Raw genomic sequence first — 18,533 nt, 5'->3', positions numbered from 1 at the left:
CCCATATAAACCGATCACCAGATTTGACCTCCGGTGCCTTTTGGAGAAGCAAAATTCATCCGATCTGGTGGTAGTATATGATATTTAACAACCATGCCAAAAGTGGTCCATATCAGTCCATAATCATATATAGCCCCCATATAAACCGATCCCGAGATTTGGTTTTGGAGCATCTTGGAGGAGCAAATTTCATTCGAGTCAGTTGAAATTTGGTACATTGTGCTAGTATATGGCCGTTAACAACCATGTCTAACTAGATCCATATCGGTCTATAGTTATATATAGCCCTCAGATAAATCGATCCCCAATCACACAAAAATTGGTCGATATCAAGTTTATAATTGTATATAGCCCCCATATTAGCGACCCCCATATTTTAATTCTGGCTCCCTACGTACCATGCAAAAGTCCATATCGATTCGTAACTATTTGTAGACTTACCTACACATACATTTTTTGTCTAATATATACCACGTATGGACTAACTCACAATTTAGAAAACGATTTAAGATACCACAACCCAAGTAATTCGATTGTGGATGACAGTCTCTCGTAGTTTCTACGCTATCCACGGTGGAGGATACACAAGATTCGGCCTGGCCGAACTTACGGCCATACACGAAAAAAAATAATTTTTTCCTCCCAAACGACATTTTAGACAAACAAAGTTCGTTTCTCATTTGCTTTTCGTTGAAAGGAAGTGTATTTGGAAGAAATGTATATACTTTTTGTGATAAACGTTTATTCTTTTCCTGGATGTAGAAACAATTTCATAAAGACTAACTCAAAAAAATTTTTTTCTGGCTAAGTGTATTTTCCCTCATATCTTTCTCACTTTTACGAAGTTTTTTTAGTTCTTAGCACCTTTTTCTGTAATTCAAACAATGTACAAGAAATTATACGATTTTATAATTTTTTAAAATTTTTTTTACCATTCGCCTGGACGGAGAATCGAACCGCGGACCATGCAATTTGTAAGCCAACACACTATCCACTGAGCTATGTAGCCGTTGTTGTCATCAATAGACAATTACCCATATAAGTTATATTTATATAGTATAGCTGGCGGCGCCCACGAGCCGATTAAACAAAGTTTATTTAACAGAAAAATACATTTAGTTGGGCACCTTGGATCAGTGGTTGCTACGTCCGACTTGCATGCCAAGGGTCGTGGGTGCGATCCATGCTTCGACCAAAGTTTTTTTTTTTTTTTACGTATATTCCAGATATGGTCGGAAGATTCCGAAAAAATGTTCAACATTACATTCTACTATTTTAAATTTTTACTATGAACTGTAAAATGTGTCTTATTAAAGACCTAAAGTCCGAAAAGAACAGTGTTTGATATAAACGAAATGGACTGTGTTGTTGGTTCAAAAATAACTTTTTTTATTGAAAAAATAAAAATTTTGTAACAAACGAATTTTTTTGGTGATAAAAGTGTATACTTTTCGAAGCAATTCAAAAAACTCTAACAAAAGAAAAATGTTTTCGGTACACGTTTTCCAAACGTTTTTTTTCTTTGCGTGTATATACTTGTTTTCTTTTCGCTTGTAACTAGGACAGCCTGATTATTTTCATTGTACAATAAATTTTAATTCAGAGAAAATAATTTTATTCGAGTATTTACTTTTGCCCTATGAACATCATAACTCTCTCCGCTCTCGCTAATCTCAAACCCTTGAGCTCTTGAGTCTAATAATTTCTGTAAATGATTTGTGTGGGCATTACAAAAGAAATATGGTTACAAAAACAATAATTAATTTCCTACAAAACTGTAGAAATATTTAATTACTAAGGCATTTATTAATATTTCAGTATTTAACAAAGCTAAAGTCTTTTGATGTAGGTATCTCCTTTGTAAATTGTGGTAGGAAATCAATGTCAATCATGGGCGTATTCCTTTATCAGAACATAGAGTAAGGCTTACTGAATTGCAATAGTATGTTGCAGGGATGGAAAATACACTTTTTAAGAAAGTACATAAAAAGTATTTTTTTATGCGAAAAAGTACTTTTCACTAAATTTCAACATTCGATTCCATTCGAAGATTATTGTCAAGAGCTCCTTTAGACTGAATTTTAAAGAAAATAAAATTTTGTTTGTCAACTCCTCAATTTTAAATACTTTTTCTTGTTTAGTTTCATATCCGCTTACAAATTTTCTGTAGATAAATGAAAATATTTTCTTTTTGACAAAATTTTCTATAGATATTAAATTTTGACAAAATTTTCTATAGGAATAAACATTTACAAAATTTTCTATAGAAATAAAATCTTCACAAAATTTTCTACAGAAATAAAATTTTCACAATATTTTCTACAGAAATAAAATTTTGACAACATTTTCTATAGAAATAAAATTTTGACAAATTTTCTATAGAAATAAAATTTTAGTAAAATTTTTTTATAGAAATAAAAAATACAACATTTTTTTATAGAAAACAAAAAATAAAATAAAATTTTGACAAAATTTCCAAAAAGAAAGCATTTTGAAAAAAAATTTCTGTTGAAATAAAATTTTGAGAAAACTCTCTGAAGAAACAAATTTTTGTAAAATATTAAAATATTTTGTCAAAACTATTGTACCATAAATTTGATATCGGCACAAAAATGTACACAAAAAGTACCAAATCGGTCGCGGGGGTACTACGGTACTGACCAGGGTGAAAAAGTATTGAAAAAAGTACTATAGTACTGCATTTTCCATCCCTGGTATGTTGCTGTTGTGAAACCTCTCTCTCTCTCTCTCTTATGGCATTAACAATGAGATAGAGAGACCATGTTATGAGAATTTAATCTTAGAAAAGTAAATCATGAATATTTTCCCATGTTATTGAATGGCTTCAAAGAGAATAGGGGTTATTTGTAGGTTTCATGTGAAATAAAGTCCATTGGCTGTACCGTAATAATTTAATTTAATATTTTAGTTAATTTAATAACTTTTCTCATCTCCCATAGCAGTTCCTTTATTTTTGTGTAATTTATTTAAAAAAAAAATTTTAAATCTCAAATCATACATATTTTATTTTAAAAGAACTGGTATAACGCATTTGCTTGAATCCTGTTCCCAGCGTTATGGTTGTTTGTCCCCGCATTATGCATTCCATGAACTTTACGCCCACTGACTGTGAGAAATGTCAACAAAAATTGTTTGCGAATGTATGGTTCCATACGCATGGATTACATCCTCATTTTCCAAAATCATGTACAACGTAAATACGAAGGCCACAATTCCAAAGAACGCACTGCAGGATGGCCGCAATTCGTAGCCGTTCAGCGAGAATGCCACCAAAGTGACACATTCCACAATTATCATGAAATAAAAGGCTGTGGTCGTATTGTCGGTCAATGAATACTGCAATGACAACGAATTGAAAGTTGAATCGAAATCGAAGATTTATAGACCTCCAATGGAGGATATCAACAATCCCCTCGCCGTCGTTTTACTTACCACATGATCGCTACTGAAACATACAGAGAATAGCATGACTGGTAACGCTGAATAAGCAATACAAAGTACGGTACCCATGACAAAGCCTAAGGCCATTTCACGATATCCATTCTCCATTAAAGTGACCACAAATATGCCTTCTATATTTGCGAATAGCACCATAGGATAATAAATAAATTCCCGTTAAATTGGAGATGACCATCAGGTTGTGGATACACGCTTGAGGTGTTCCCATACTCACCCACAAAGATATAGCAAAATGGAAAGGCCAATATCAGAATTACATCATTGTCCATATTAAGACCAAAATTAAGGAACTGCCATAGAATGCAACATATTTCCATGTCGAGAATATTGGATATTCCAAAGCCGATTATAAGACCCCAAAGGGATAAAAGCTGTGGGAAGAATAGAGATTGCATTTAAATGAATTTAATCACAGAAACAGGTTTCGGATTTGATTGTAAATGTTTGAAAAGTAATTACACAGTGGGTTCTATTATTTGGTTTTTATGTGATTTTAGTCCCACTACCGTTTATGAGTATCCTGCGGCAATTTCTTTAACTCAGCACGATTGATCTCTATTGACCCCATTTTCTATAATTCCGCGCGCCGAGCCATTTGTCTATAGTTCCCTTTTCCTTCACCTAGCAGTGATTCCGAACACTGAAGAAAAAGGAAACTATAGACAAATGGCTCGGCGGGGTCAATAGAGATCAATCGTGCTGAGTTAAAGAAATTGCCGTTCAATTTCTTTCATTTCATCACGATTTATGATCGGTCGCCATTCTGAATTCGTTGATTATATTCACTTTCTGAAGTCTTCATCTTATTCAGGTAACCTTTCGATTTTGTCATTACTGTATTTTTTTTTAAATCTCGGTTGAGATTAAAAAAATCTTAATTTTTTTCTCTTGCCTGTCAACAATGTCCAATGATCGGGCACCATTTTGATGTCCCTCACTATATTTTATCCCTCTGACCGAGTGTTGATGCTGAGAAACGTTTCATTAGCTCTCGGTTTCTACTTGTAGAACAGTTGGATTTTTTCCATTTCAGTAACAGTCTATGATCCGTCGCCATGCTGATGTATGTCCCTGACTATATTGACGCTCATTGGCTTCGTGTTGGTGCAGAGTTGCATATATATGAAACTTCCACAGCAAGTTTAGGGCAGGTTGATTGTTTTTCATTTCAGCACGATTCATTGTATGAAATAGCTCAGCCCTTTCCTTTCAACCAGTTTCCCTTTTCTTTCAACTTGCGAGTCTGGATACTAGTTTTTAATTTCATTCATTTCACAACGGTTCATGATCGGTCGCCATCCTGATACTATATTCACGCTCACTGGCCTTGTATTGATGTTGAGATGTATATATGAAACTTCCACAGCACTTTTAGGAAACTTTGATAATTTTTATGCGTTTCATCAACGGTCCACGATCGGTCACCATACTGCTGTTCCTGACTGTAGTCGGCTCTCTGGCCTTGTATGGGTGCTGAGCTATATGTATGAAATATTCCATTTGCTTCGACCGTCACTTTTAGTTAAGTTTGTTTTTATACCCTCCACCATAGGATGGGGGTATATTAACTTTGTCATTCCGTTTGTAACACATCGAAATATTTCTCTAAGACCCCATAAATATTCTGGCTCGTGGTGAAATTCTGAGTCGATCTGAGCATGTCCGTCCGTCCGTCTGTTGAAATCACGCTAACTTCCGAACGAAACAAGCTATCGACTTGCAACTTGGCACGAGTAGTCGTTATTGATGTAGGTCGGATGGTATTGAAAATGGGCCATATCGGTCCACTTTTACGTATAGCCCCCATATAAATGGACCCCCAAATTTGGCTTGCGATTGCTCTAAGAGAAACAAATTTCATCCGATCCGGCTGAAATTTGGTACATGGTGTTGGTATATGGTCTCTAACACCCATGCAAAAATTGGTCCATATCGGTCCACTTTTACGTATAGCCCCCATATAAACGGACCCCCAAATTTGGCTTGAGATTGCTCTAAGAGAAGCAAATTTCATCCGATCCGGCTGAAATTTGGTACATGGTGTTAGTATATGGTCTCTAACAACCATGTGAAAATTGGTCCATATCGGTCCATAATTACATATAGCCCCCATATAAACCGATCCCCCGATTTGGCTTGCGGAGCCTCTAAGAGAAGCAAATTTCATCCGATCCGGCTGAAATTTGGTACATGGTATTGGTATATGTTCTCTAATGACCATGCAAAAATTGGTCCACATCGGCCCATAATTATATATAGTCCCCATATAAACCGATCCCCAGATTTGAGCTCCGGAGCCTCTTAGAGGAGCAAAATTCATCCGATTGAAATTGGGTACGTGGTGTTAGTATATGGTCTCTAACAACCATGCAAGAATTGGTCCTTATCGGTCCATAATTATATATAGCCCCCATATAAATCGATCCCCAGATCGGTGTATAGTTATATATAGGCGATCCCCAATCACACAAAAAGTGGTTCTTATTGGTTCATAATCATGGTTGGAACTCGAGCCAAAAATAATCTACCAAAATTTTATTTTTATAGAAAACATTGTCAAAATGTTATTTCTATAGAAAATTTTGTCAACATTTTATTTCTATAGAAAATTTTGTCAAAATTTAATTTCTATAGAGCATTTTGTCAAAATTTTATCTCTATAGAAAATTTTGTCAAAACTTTATTTCTATAGAAAATTTTGTCAGAATTTTATTCCTATAGAAAATTTTATCCAAATGTTATTTCTATGGAACATTTTTTCCAAATTTCATTTCTATAGACAATGTTGTCAAAATTTTATTTCTATAGAAACTTTAAACTTAATTATAAACGTATTTAATCGGCCTTTTTTAGTTTAATATATACCACGTATGGACTATGTGGTATATATTACGGTGTTAGGAAGTTTTAAGATACCTTGCCATCGGCAAGTGTTACCGCAACCCAAGTCGATCGATTGTGGATGACAGTCTTCAGTAGAAGTTTCTACGCAATCCATGGTGGAGGGTACATAAGCTTCGGCCTGGCCGAACTTACGGACGTATATACTTGTTTCATATCACAAACGATCTGTGATTTGTCGCCATCCTCGTATTGCAACTTCCACAGCACTTTTAGGACAGTTTTATTTTTTCCGTTTTATGATAGCTCACTAGCCGTGTACGAGCTCTCGGTCTCTAGTGTGGGTTCATCTCGTAGACCTACAAACCACGGTTGCCACTCTACCAAAAATGGTAGTTATTTTATTGTTTGATATAGTGGTAGAATTCTTTATGTTTTGATAGATTTTGCAAAATATTAGAAAATATCAAAATGTAGACAAAATTTCCTATAGAAATTAAATTTTGACAAAATTTTCTGAAGAAATGAAATTTTGACAAAATTTTGTAAAGAAATAAAATTTTGACAAAATTTTCTAAAGAAATAAAATTTTGACAAAATTTTCTACAGAAATAAAATTTTGAGAAAATTTTCTATAGAAATAAAATTTTGACAAAATCGGGTTTTCCTTCCAGACGCTTTAACTCTAGAACGCACGAACCAACCACGGTTTTGCATTCGTTGGAAACGTCTTGGGCTCTGTGATGTTTATATCAAAGAAGCTTCAAGAAAAGTTTCAACGGAAAAGCGGGAAATCTTTTTTTACATACAGCGCACATTACAAAAATTTATACTTTGAATTCATCGCAGTTGCTTTTGTTATAAAATAATTTTATTTTTTCATATGAAAAATGTTCGGAGAACTTAGAGGGTAACCATGTGGTGAAAATTGGGTACCTAATTTTTTGATATGAGGGGGACACCCCTTAGCCCGACTTTGTCAAAATTAGGCCAAAGTTCTCCGAGTTGGGTGGAATTTCCAAGGAAAGTTAGGGGTTATGTCTAGACAAAGACCCGCTACTTTATCTTTCGATATTTGGTCGCGGAGGGGGGCCAACCCTTTACACGATTTTTGCTTAAAGTACAGTAAAAAAAAAATTCTGATTTACTTGAAATTTACAGAGAACGCGCGAGGTTATGAATTTATTATGCTTCAAATTTGCAGGGATGGTTGAAGGGGGCGATTATGCAAGGACCAGCTACTTTATTTTTCGATATTTTGTCGAGAAGGGGGGCCTCCCCTTTGTCCGACTTTTTTAAAGTACAGTGAAAAAACTAAAATTTGTCGACTTACTGAAATTTTACGGAGAACTTGGGGGAGATTATGAAATTTATATGAGGTATATGATCTTTTAATATTTGGTCGGGGACAAATAAAAGGGCACAGGAAGACATCATTTCTCCTCAAACATTTACCGTGAAACAATTAATCTTTTCCAATTTACTTGAAATTTACAGAGGATGTTGGGTAGGTTATATTAGTAGGATAGTAGTTATTGAAATGAATATGGGGTACGTGAATTTACGATATCTGGTCGGTGAGGAGTGAAGGAGGGGGGTTCCTTTTGCACGATTTTTTGAAAATAGAAGGTAGAGGATTGTCGATAAATGGGAACTCGGTACATAATTTTAAGATTTTTCCACAGGCTTCTGCCAGACTTTTTAAGTAAAAAACATAAATTTACATGAAGCTGACATGCAACATAGAGGGTGCTTCATTTTCCGGTATACGTTCGGGAAAGGCATGTTTGCCGTGTCCAACACTTTAATAAAAGCTAAAAGGTCAATTTTTAAGCACTTTTACTTTTACGGATTTATTGGACGGTATGTTGAGGAGAAGTAACCTCCCCTTGAAATTCGCAAGAAATGTAGAACGATTTGAATACAGAACAAATAAAAAACAAAACATTGGTTGAAAGGGAACACCCCCTACCCGACGTTTGTTAAGCCGGTCCGTTTTACATCTGCATAACCGCCCGATTTTTGTATATAAACGAAAAAGCAAGTAATCTGATTTTTTGAAATGTACGGGACACATGTGTGGAAACCATTGAGTGATTAATCAATACTTCACTTTTTGTGCCAGACTTCCCCTGACCCTACTTTTTAAAAGAGTTCAAATCTTTTCGAATTGGTTTTCAGATCAGAGGATATGGTTGACTAAGTTAACGAAAATATGCTTCGGGAGGCGTAGCGAAGAGAGTCGGGTTACGCTAGCTTTCTATAGAAATAAAACTTTGAGAAAATTTAAGAAATTTCTATAGAAATAAAATTTTGACAAATTTTTCTATAGAAATAAAAGTTTAACAAAATGTTCTACAGAAATAAAATTTTGATACAATTTTCTAAAGAAATAAAGTTTTGACAAAATTTTCTATAGAAATATAACTTTGAGAAAATTCAATAAAATAAATTGAAAAACATATTGAAAAAAATTTCTATGGAAATAATAAAATTTAGACAAAATTTCCTATAGAATTAAATTAATACAAAATTTCGTATTAAGTCAAATTTTGAAAAAAATTCTTTGAAAATAAAATTTTGACAAAATTTTTCTATAGAAATAAAATTTTAACAAAATGTTCTACAGAAATAAAATTTTGAAATAATTTTTGAATTTTCTGTAGAAATAAAGTTTTGACAAAATTTTCTACAGAAATAAAATTTTGAGAAACATTTTTTATAGAAAGCAAATTAAAAAAAAAAAAACAAGTATATACGGCCGCAAGTTCGGCCAGGCCGAATCTTATGTACCCACCACCATGGATTGCGTAGAAACTTCTACGAAAGACTATCAACGACAATCGAATTACTTGGGTTGTGGTATCTTAAAACTTCTTAACATCGTTTTCTAAATTGTGATTTAGTCCATACATGGTATATATTAGACAAAAAAGTTATGTATAGTTAAGTCTACAAATAATTACGAAACGATACGGTATTTTTGTACGTAGAGAGCAAGAATTGAAATATGGGGATCGCTTATATGGGGGCTATATACAATTATGAACTTGATATTGACCAATTTTGTGTGATTGGGGATCGATTTATCTGAGGGCCATATATAACTATAGACCGATATGGACCTAGTTAGGCATGGTTGTTAACGACCATATACTAGCACAATGTACCAAATTTCAACTCACTCGGATGAAATTTGCTCCAAATCTCGGGATCGGTTTATATGGGGCTATGTATGATTATGGACTGATATGGACCACTTTTGGCATGGTTGTTAAATATCATATACTACCACCACGTACCAAATTTCAAGCAGATCGGATGAATTTTGCTTCTCCAAAAGGCACCGGAGGTCAAATCTGGGGATCGGTTTATATGGGAGCTATATATAATTATGGACTGATAGGAACCAATTCCTGCATGGTTGTTGGATTCCATATACTAACATCACGTACCAAATTCCAACCGAATGGGAAAAATTTTGCTCTTCTCTGGAGGTCAAATCTGGGGATCGGTTTATATGGGGCCTATATATAATTATGGACCGATATCGACCAATTTTTGCATGGGAGTTTGAGGCCATATATTAACACCACGTACCAAATTTCAACTGAATCAGATGAATTTTGGTCTTCCAAGAGGTTCCGGAGGTCAAATCTGGTGATCGGTTTATATGGGGGCTATATATAATTATGAATCGATGTGGACCAATTTTTTCATGGTTGTTGGAGACCATATACTAACACCATGTACCAAATTTCAGCCGGATCGGATGAAATTTGCTTCTCTTAGAGGCCTCGCAAGCCAAATCGGGGGATCGGTTTATATGGGGGCTATATATAATTATGGACCGATGTGGACCAATTTTTGCATGGTTGGTAGAGACCATATACTAACACCATGTACCAAATTTCAGCCGGATCGGATGAAATTTGCTTCTCTTAGAGGCCTCGCAAACCAAATCGGGGGATCGGTTTATATGGGGGCTATATATAATTATGGACCGATGTCGACCAATTTTTGCATGGTTGTTAGAGACCATATACTAACACCATGTACCAAATTTCAGCCGGATGGGATGAAATTTGCTTCTCTTAGAGGCCTCGCAAGCCAAATCGGGGGATCGGTTTATATGGGGGCTATATATAATTATGGGCCGATGTGGACCAATTTTTGCATGGTTGTTAGAGACCATATACTGACACCATGTACCAAATTTTAGCCGGATCGGATGAAATTTGCTTCTCTTAGGGGCCTCGTAAGCCAAATCGGGGGATCGGTTTATATGGGGGCTATATATAATTATGAACCGATGTGGACCAATCTTTGCATGGTTGTTAAAGACCATATACTAACACCATGTACCAAATTTAAGCCGGATCGGATGAAATTTGCTTCTCTTAGAGGCCTCGCAAGCCAAATTTTGGGGTCCGTTTATATGGGGGCTATACGTAAAAGTGGACCGATATGGCCCATTTGCAATACCGTCCGACCTACATCAATAACAATTACTTGTGCCAAGTTTCAAGTCGATAGCTTGTTTCGTTCGGAAGTTAGCGTGATTTCAACAGACGGACGGACGGACATGCTCAGATCGACTCAGAATTTCACCACGACCCAGAATATATATACTTTATGGGGTCTTAGTGCAATATTTCGATGTGTTACAAACGGAATGACAAAGTTAATAAAAAACAAGTATATATAGCAGTAAGTTCGGCCGGGCCGAATCTTAAATACCCACCACCATGAACCAAATATTAGAGTTTCCTTTGAAATTTCAGGAGCGCTTGAGGACATTTCCGGAAGATAAATTTAAAGATTTCACATATGAGGACTATATCAGATTCTGGATTTATAAGAACCATTTTTGTTTGAGTTTTAGAGGAATTGTCAACATCTCTTGTAAGTGTGCAAGAAAATTATAAAATAACGTCTCGATTTGAAATCTTAAATCTGTAGATTTTCACCCGAAAGGTAAAATTTGGAAATTTTACATTGAGTTTCAAGCAATTTTCATGATCAGTCGGCCTTCTACACCCTCAAGAAGTGAAGTCGGCCTATATGGAGGCATTACCAAATGGACCGATAAAAACTTAATCCGATACACGCTTTTGTGAGCCTAAAATACCAGAATATTTACCATTTCAGGCAAATCAGATAAAAACTGCGGTTTCTATAAGCCCAAGAAGTAAAATCGGGAGATCGGTCTATAACAAAACATGGACCGATACTCACCATTTTTGGCACACCTCTTTATGGTCATAAAATACTTCTAGATTTCAAATTTCAGGCAAATTGGATAAAAACTACGATTTCTATAAGCCCAAGAAGTAAAATCGGGAGATCGGTCTATATGGGGGCTATACCAAAATATGGATCTATACTCACAATTTTTGGCACACGTATTTGTGGTCCTACAATACCTCTAGATTTCCAATTTCAGATAAATTGAATAAAAACTGCGGTTTCTATAAGCCCAAGAAGAAAAATTGGGAGATCGGTCTATATGGGGGCTATGCCAAAACATGGACCGCTACTCACCATTTTTGGCACACCTCTTTATGGTCATAAAATACCTCTAGATTTCAAATTTCAGGCAAATTGGATAAAAACTGCGGTTGCTATAAACCCAAGAAATAAAATCGGCAGATCGGTCTATATGGGGGCTATACCAAAACATTGACCGATACTCACCATTTTCGGCACACCTCTTTATGGTCATAAAATACCTCTAGATTTCAAATTTCAGGCAAATTGAATAAAAACTATAGGCCCAAGACCCCAAATCGGTAGGTTTATATGGAGACTATATCAAAACCTGGACCGATATAGCCCATCTTCGAACTTGACCTGCCTGCAGACAAAAGACGAGTTTGTGCAAAATTTCAGCACGATTGCTTCATTATTGAAGACTGTAGCGTGATTACAACATACAGACAGACAGACGGACATCGTTATATCGTCTTAGAATTTCTCCCTGATCAGGAATATATATACTTTATATAGTCGGAAATCGATATTTCGATGTGTTACAAACGAAATGACAAACTTATTATACCCCCGTCACCATTCTATGGTGGTGGGTATAAAAAATTCTATAGAAATAAAATTTTGACAAAATTTTCTATATAACTAAAATTTTGACAAAATTGTGTAAAGAAATAATTTGTTGACAAAATTGTCTAAAGAAATAAAATGTTGGCAAATTTTTCTACAGAAATAAAATGTTGACAACATTTTCTACAGAAATCAAATGTTGACAAAATTTTCTATGGAAATAACATTTTGACAACATTTTCTATGGAAATAAAATTTTAACAAAATTTTCTATATAAATAAAATTTTTACAAAAATTTCTATAGAAATAAAATTTTGACAAAATTTTCTATAGAAATAAAGTTCTGACAAAATTTTCTATAGTGTAAAATTTTGACAAAGTTTTCTCTAGAAATAAAATTTTGACAAAATTTTCTATAGAAATAAAATTTTGACAAAATTTTCTATAGAAATAAAATTTTTACAAAATTTTCTATAGAAATAAAGTTCTGACAAAATATTCTATAGAAAAAATAAAATTTTAACAAAATTTTCTAGAAATAAAATTTTCAGTAGAAATAAAATTTTAACAAAATTTTCTATAGAAATAAAATGTTGATAAAATTTTCTATAGAAATAAAATGTTAAATAAAATTTTTTATTTTGCCAAGCTTGAGATCTATTTGTTTTTATTATTTTTAATTCATCCGTCCTAATATTTCGCAATTTTCGTTGAATTGCTTCATCAGAGGTGTATGATCTATAAACATTTTTTACATTTATTATAATATTAATTAATTAATTAGGTTAACTTAAATTAAACAATTAATACAAATTTCAAATACATAGATCAATTACAAAAACATCTTATTCTAAACATCATCTGCCAGGCTAACATAAATGTTAAGCCGTAACTATTATCTCCAACTTACGTATAAATCAATCACTATACACAAAAATTCTTATTAAAGCATCACTGCTCTCGTCAACTTTCGCTATTGCACTGTTGGCTGATGTTGTTGTTCGAAATGTTCTTCGTCTGTCGGTGATCAACAGATAGATAGATATCAAGCTTGGCAAAATAAAGAATTTTATTTAAACCGAAACAGATCGAACAAGAAACAAAATAAATCAAGCGAAATAAAATATTGATAAAATTTTCTATAGAAATAACATGTTGACAACATTTTCTATAGAAATAAAATTTTGACAAAGTTTTCTATAGAAATCAACTTTTGACAAAATTTTCTATAGAAATAAAATTTTGACATAATTTTCTATAGAAGTAAAATTTTGACAAAAATTTTTATAGAAATAAAATTTTGACAAAATTTTCTATAGAAATAAAATTTTGATAAAATTTTCTGTAGAAATAAAATTTTGACAAAATTTTCTATAGAAATAAAATTTTGATAAAATTTTCTATAGAAATAAAATTTTGACAAAATATGCTATGGTAATAAAATTTTGACAAAATTTTCTATAGAAATAAAATTTTGACAAAATTTTCTATAGAAATAAAGTTCTGGCAAAATATTCTATAGAAATAAAATTTTAACAAAATTTTCTAGAAATAAAATTTTCAGTAGAAATAAAATTATGACAAAATTTTCTATAGAAATAAAATGTTGATAAAATTTTCTATAGAAATAAAATATTGACATTTTCTATAGAAATACAATTTTGACAAAATTTTCTATAGAAATCAATTTTGTACAAAATTTTCTGTAGAAATAAAATGTTGACATAATTTTCTATAGAAGTAAAATTTAGACAAAATTTTTTATAGAAATAAAATTTTGACAAAATTTTCTATAGAAATTAAATTTTGACAAAATTTTCTGTAGAAATAAAATTTTGACAAAATTTTCCATAGAAATAAAATTTTGATAAAATTTTCTATAGAAATAAAATTTTTACAAAATTTTCTATAGTAATAAAATTTTGACAAAGTTTTCTATAGAAATAAAATTGAGAAAAACATTTTATATAGAAACAAAATATTGGAATAATATTGGGCTTTTTTGTTTGTTTGATATTTTCCGGTTATATTTGCTCCAAACCGTTCTCTGTTGTTATTTTTTTTTTAATCTTCTACTGTGCCATCTGCTATACCCTAAATTATCTATGAATTCTCTGTGCCTTATTCGAAATAATATGCTTTGTACAAATTGATATACAATTTGTAGTATTACCTCATGATGAGTTGGTATCCTTTGTGCATGAGTTAAAACCATAACCAGCAAAGTGGCCATTATGCCTTGTAGTGCCAAGAAAAGCATCGTTAATGAGTCAAATTGCAAAGTAATCGCATAGAGAGGAAATCCTAGACAACTGCAACAGAATATAAACTTACACCAGCCATTGAGAAGACGTTCACGATTAACAACCGGAATAAAGATAGCGTAGAGGACATAGAAAGGAAACTGAAAGGAAAGAAATTTTAGAAGCGTAGAATTTCCTTTTGCATTGTGACTTACCATTAATATCCTTAAGGGTAAAATATGATGCTTCAAAACTTTCGAGGGGTTTATACAATGAAAAAACAAAATACCAGGACTTATATCCTTTACCACAGGATTATAATGGACATAGGGATAGGCATCACTTTCCATAGACTCTGAGCTACTGGGTATATAATTTGGATCTGAGATTTTTGAAGGGTTTAGCTTCTTTGGCTTCGAGAAAAAAATAATATTCACCAAAAAACCCACATAAATGACTAAGATTATATAGCTGTGTATATGAATCATGGGCTTATATTTCAGATGAGGTTTTCTGTTTTCATTAATCATCTCTCGGGAAATAGCCAAATACAAATATACAGTCGAAATGGTTAGAAAGAAAAGATCTCTTCTAAATAGTCTGCCATTGAAATGATAACTTCCACGATACGAGACCAAACACAGACCCATAACGAAGCATGTAAACATTTTACCAAATGTCTGGGCATGAAGTAAAGAATCGGAGCGATTATATTCCATACAAGCAAAAATCATGGTAAGATTATAGGGTAAAGTGAATAGGATACCCAAGACCACACAACCAAAGTCATAATTTCTCATATTGAAATAATTTGACAAAACTATGCAATTGGGCAAGAGGCTATAAAGAAATAAAAAATGAAATTTCATAGAATTTCTGGTCCATCAACGAAACTTCTCCACTTACAAATATCGTCCATTGATATATAAATTTACTATATAAATGAATAGAATCATTAAGCCCACAGCCAGGGAGGGTAAACCCCACATGGCTGTTACATCCCATTTTAGGGTACAAACACAAAATTCTAAATAATTGATAATACCAACTGCCCCATTACAGCTTTCGGTTGTTCTAATAAATTCACAAATATCCTGAATATCTTCTCGAAAATCCTGACGACGATGGCAAGCTTCAATCTGTGAAGAAAATAAAAAGAAAAAAAAAAACAACAGTGATAAATATTTTTCATTACCTTACATTACCTCTTCAACATTTCTCACAAAATCATAATGGCGTTTATGTCTAAGAAGAGCTTTCAAAAATCTATTCGTTGATTTATTGGATTTTTGTGTAAGATTTGTTAACATTTCTGTGAATTATTTTTTCGACGATAATTAAATTACATTGATTGACAGTTCATATGAAAATAAAATGCCTTTCAAAAATATGAAGTATAAGGTCATGTTAATAATGAAGAGAACTAAGTCGACTCGGGTCACATTATAGAAATAATGAGATTGTTTTTTTTTCATTTTGAACCAAGTACTGCATCAAGTAACGAATAAAGTAAAATATGACAAAAACTATGAAAGGCTACATTAATATTATGAAACATTTCGTTATTTCAAAGAAAAATCATTACACTTACAAAAAGTTTCCATTAATCTATGAATTTTTTTTTTGGCTCTATGTTCGTGAATAATTTCGTTAACTTTACGAAACTTTTACCATCACTACACTACGGGACCAATGGCCGAATGTTTTCGATATTCTCATTGCTAGACTTCGCTAGACATGGACTGATTTCGGAATATTCATGTCAAGTTCCTTATGTATGTTGATCTATATGTGTGAAATATTCCATTATTTTGATTTTACTTTCATTTCAGCAACGGTCCATGATCGATCGCCATCCTGGTCTCGTGTGGCTGTTGAGATGTATGTATGAACATTTTACAGTACTTGTAGGAATTTTTCTTGTATCCCTTGCTAAGAATTAAGAAATATTCCTACAAGTGAATGATCGGTCGCCATCCTGATGTCTTTGACTATAGTCACTCTCACTGGCCTCGTGTACTTCCTGGACTGTATGTATGACAATCCCACAGCACTTGTAGGACAGGTTTATTATTATTATTTTTTTAATTTCAGCACGAGTCCATGGTCGGTCGCCATCCTGATGTCTTTGACAATAGTCACGCTTACTGGTCTCGTGTACTTCCTGAGCTGTATGTATGAAAATTCCATAGCATTCAGTAACGGTCCATAATCGGTCGCCCTCCTGATGTCCCTGACTATATTCACGCTCACTGGCTTAGTGTGGTTGCTGAGCTGCATGCATGAAAATTCAGCACTTGTAGGACAGTTTGATTATTTTTTTTTTGAATCTCAGCAACGGTCCATGATCGGTCGCCATTCTGATTTCTTTGACTAAATTCATGCTCAATGGCCTCGTGTGATTGCTGAGCTGTATATATAAAATTTCCACAGCAATTCTAGGACAGTTTGATTTTTTTTGAATTACAGCAAAGTCCATGATCGGTCGCCATCTTGATGTCCCTGACAATTTACTTGCTCATAAGACTCGTGTATTTGCTGAGCTATATGTATGAAAATTCTAAATCACTTGTTGGACATTTTGATTTTTTGTTTGAATCTCAACAACGGTCCATGATCAGTTGCCACCCTGATGTTCCTGACTATATTCACGCTCACTGGCCTCGTGTGACTGCTAAGCTGTATGTAGGAAAATTCCATAGCACTTTTAGGATACTTTGATTATGTTTTTTTTTTATACCCTCCACCATAGGATGGGGTATATTAACTTTGTCATTCCGTTTGTAACACATCGAAATATTGCTCTAAGACCCCATAAAGTATATATTCTGGGTCGTGGTGAAATTCTGAGTCGATCTGAGCATGTCCGTCCGTCCGTCTGTTGCAATCACGCTAACTTCCGAACGAAACAAGCTATCGACTGATCCGGCTGAAATTTTGTACATGGTGTAAGTATATGGTCTCTAACAAGCATGCAAAAATTGGTCCACACCGGTCCATAATTATATATAGACCCCATACAAACCGATTCCCCGATTTGGCTTGCGGAGCCTCTAAGCGAAGAAAATTTCATCCGATCCGGCTGAAATTTTGTACATGGTGTTAGTATATGGTCTTTAATGACCATGCACAAAATGGTCCACATCGGTCCATAATTATATATAGCCCCCATATAAACCGATCCCCAGATTCGACCTCCGGTGCCTTTTGGAGAAGCAAAATTCATCCGATCTGGTTGACATTTGGTACGTGATGGTAGTTATGATATTTAACAGCCATGCCAAAAGTGGTCCATATCAGTCCATAATCATATATAGCCCCCATATAAACCGATCCTGAGATTTGGTATTGGATCCTCTTGGAGGAGCAAATTTCATACGAGCCAGTTGAAATTTGGTACATTGGTACATACTATATGTGGTCCTTAACAACCATGTCCAACTAGGTCCATATCAGTCTATAGTTATATATAGCCCTCAGATAAATCGATCCCCAATCACACAAAAATTGGTGCATATCAAGTTCATAATTGTATATAGCCCCCATATAAGCGACCCCCATATTTCAATTCTGCCTCTTTACCACGTATGGACTAACTCACAATTTAGATTCGGCCTGGACGAACTTACGGCCGTATACACTTTTTATACCCTCCACCATAGGATGGGGGTATATTAACTTTGTCATTCCGTTTGTAACACATCGAAATATTGCTCTAAGACCCCATAAAGTATATATATTCTGGATCGTGGTGAAATTCTGAGTCGATCTAAGCATGTCCGTCCGTCCGTCCGTCCGTCTGTCCGTCTGTCCGGCTGTCCGTCCGTCTGTGGAAATCACGCTAACTTCCGAACGAAACAAGCTATCGACTTGAAACTTGGCACAAGTAGTTATTATTGATGTAGGTC

General features: G+C 33.9%; 1 protein-coding gene across 1 annotated transcript; it reads right to left on the bottom strand.

Moving 5' to 3' along the window:
- Positions 1-2,992: 2,992 nt before the first annotated feature.
- Positions 2,993-15,999, bottom strand: LOC142227509 (uncharacterized). Its single transcript, XM_075298057.1, has 7 exons — positions 15,831-15,999; positions 15,532-15,764; positions 14,841-15,465; positions 14,556-14,786; positions 3,695-3,851; positions 3,454-3,593; positions 2,993-3,357 (listed from the first exon to the last, which is right to left on the bottom strand). Exons 1-7 carry the CDS (start codon positions 15,933-15,935, stop codon positions 3,115-3,117), a joined length of 1,734 nt encoding a protein of 577 aa, XP_075154172.1. The 5' UTR covers positions 15,936-15,999; the 3' UTR covers positions 2,993-3,114.
- Positions 16,000-18,533: the final 2,534 nt, after the last annotated feature.

Source organism: Haematobia irritans, chromosome 2 (genome assembly GCF_050003625.1).
Source record: "Haematobia irritans isolate KBUSLIRL chromosome 2, ASM5000362v1, whole genome shotgun sequence".
Taxonomy (NCBI): domain Eukaryota; kingdom Metazoa; phylum Arthropoda; class Insecta; order Diptera; family Muscidae; genus Haematobia; species Haematobia irritans.
Note: the sequence above shows the minus strand (reverse complement) of the source record. Positions and strands in the feature narration are given on the sequence as shown.

Bases quoted from the DNA above. Each gene is read 5' to 3' on its own strand.
- LOC142227509 (XM_075298057.1), bottom strand. From the start codon at position 15,935: ATGTTAACAAATCTTACACAAAAATCCAATAAATCAACGAATAGATTT. The intron at 15,765-15,830 runs GTAATGTAAGGT...TTTTCTTCACAG, and splicing joins TTGTGAGAAATGTTGAAGAG to ATTGAAGCTTGCCATCGTCG. The intron at 3,594-3,694 runs GTGAGTATGGGA...TCGCAAATATAG, and splicing joins ATTTTGCTATATCTTTGTGG to AAGGCATATTTGTGGTCACT.